The 1,939-nt window shown below is 53.1% G+C and overlaps 1 protein-coding gene across 1 annotated transcript; it reads right to left on the bottom strand.

The window, feature by feature from the left end:
- Positions 1-481: 481 nt before the first annotated feature.
- ODF1 (outer dense fiber of sperm tails 1) lies at positions 482-1,893 on the bottom strand. Its single transcript, XM_057372441.1, has 2 exons — positions 1,152-1,893; positions 482-965 (listed from the first exon to the last, which is right to left on the bottom strand). The coding sequence occupies exons 1-2, from the start codon at positions 1,649-1,651 to the stop codon at positions 569-571; spliced, it is 897 nt and encodes a 298-aa protein (XP_057228424.1). The 5' UTR covers positions 1,652-1,893; the 3' UTR covers positions 482-568.
- Positions 1,894-1,939: the final 46 nt, after the last annotated feature.

Genomic DNA, 1,939 nt, shown 5'->3' on the forward strand with positions numbered 1-1,939 from the left:
AAAGCTCCCTGTACTTCATCCACAGCTTTACCCAGTCAGGCAGTCTCTGCAAGAACCAAACCAAGGGAATAAAGAGTACATCTTGATTTTTTTGGGAGAAGGCTCCTCCCCTCAAGGTGTGTATCATCAAGATTTTCTTCCTAGAAATACCCCAGAGCTGAAATGGGAGAGGTTGGATTGAGAGAAGTGTCCTTACAGAAATGTGACTGATCATAAGTGGTGCCTCAGCCTTTTAAAATCCTTAAGATTTTATGCCCTGAATCCACCACCAATCAACCAACCAACCAACCAACCAACCAACCAACCAACCAACCCTAACCCTCACCCTAACCCTAACTGAAGCCCTGCCTTCAGTACGCAGCAAGTGAGCACAGCCACGTATGCCCAAAAACATCTTTGTGTTTTCCTGATGGAACTCCCCTTTTTGCCCACCAAAACCCTTCAAAATGAGGCACACACACAACGTGCTCAGAATGCTTTTTCTTTTGTTAAAGAGGCAAGAGAAGCTGCTGACACACAGTTATTGAGACACACTGAAGAGGTGAGGCAGAGGAATGCCTGCTGCAGCTCAGTCGCAGTGATCATGATGATCATGATGATGATGATCATGATGATGATGGTGGTCGTGGTGATCGTGGCAGTGATCGTGGCAGTCATGATGATCATGACACACCTCAAGGCACTTGGGTGTCATTGCAATCTTCACAAGGCTGTTGGTTTCCAAGCCGTAGGACACCTCATCCTCTTCCACCCCCGGTGGCAGGCAGAATTCTTGCATGAACTTCCTGACGTTACATGTTCTTGTCAATGCGGTGCAGTGCTCATCCGTGTGCTCGCCTGTCACGGTCACCTTCCCGTCTCTCACTGTTACACTCACTTCACAGGGTTCAAAACCCTTCACATCGACCAAAGCCACATGACATGGATCATGGCAAGAGTTCAACATCAGGCCAAGTCTTCTCATTCTGGAATTAAAACAAGAGAACAATCTTTACCTTCCTGTATCCCTTTCAGTTTATTTCTCCAAAATGTCTATTTTGCTCCCATCTTACTTATTTGTTTCAACCTTTGTTCCTGACAGCAATGTCAAACCTCCCTTTACCCACCCTAAAGGTTGCCCATGCCTTAGAAAGAAAGCAGGCAACTCTTACTTGTCCAGTCGTCGCTCCACATCCAGCCTTGAACAGAGGGAGTGGCACCCGTCATGAGGGAGGCAGTGGTGGTGGTGATGATGGCCAAAGTGATGATGGTGGCCGTGGCCGAAGCAGTGGTGATGGTGATGATGGCCCAAGCAGTGGTGGTGGTGATGATGATGGGGCAGGCAGTGGTGGTGATGATGGCCAAAGTGGTGATGGTGGCCATGGCCCAAGCAGTGGTGGTGATGATGGCCGAAGTGATGATGGTGGCCGTGGCCTAAGCAGTGGTCGTGGTGGTGATGGCCCAGGCAGTGGTGATGGTGGTGATGATGGGGCAGGCAGTGGTGGTGATGATGGCCGAAGTGGTGATGGTGGCCGTGGCATAAGCCATGATGGTGGCATGAGCCATGATGGTGGTGATCATGGCACAGCCTGTCACGGAGCAGCTGCATGCGCATGTCCAGTAGCCTCGCCTGCCTCTGTATATGCCTCAAGCTATGCATGGTGTCGTCCATTGTCAGATGTTAAGTGTGTCAGGGCAGGAGTAAACTCCAGCGCCCAGAGAGCTTCATCTGGTGGTGCGCTTGGTGCGGAGCTGCAGGTGTTCTTGCAGCCTTCCAGCCGGTGCCTTGTGACATCGGGGGCCGCGCTGCACCGTTCCGCCGTTACCATGGGAACCGCAGCCGCGGCCTACGCGCAACGGCCACGGGAGCTGCAGCGCCACCCATGGACGGGGCTGGGCCATGGCAGCGGCCCGGGGCTGGGCCGGGGCTGGGCCGGGGCTGGGCCGGGGCTGGGCCGGG

Source organism: Malurus melanocephalus, unplaced genomic scaffold (assembly GCF_030028575.1).
Source record: "Malurus melanocephalus ecotype Western Australia unplaced genomic scaffold, MMel_1.1 scaffold_171, whole genome shotgun sequence".
NCBI lineage: Eukaryota > Metazoa > Chordata > Aves > Passeriformes > Maluridae > Malurus > Malurus melanocephalus.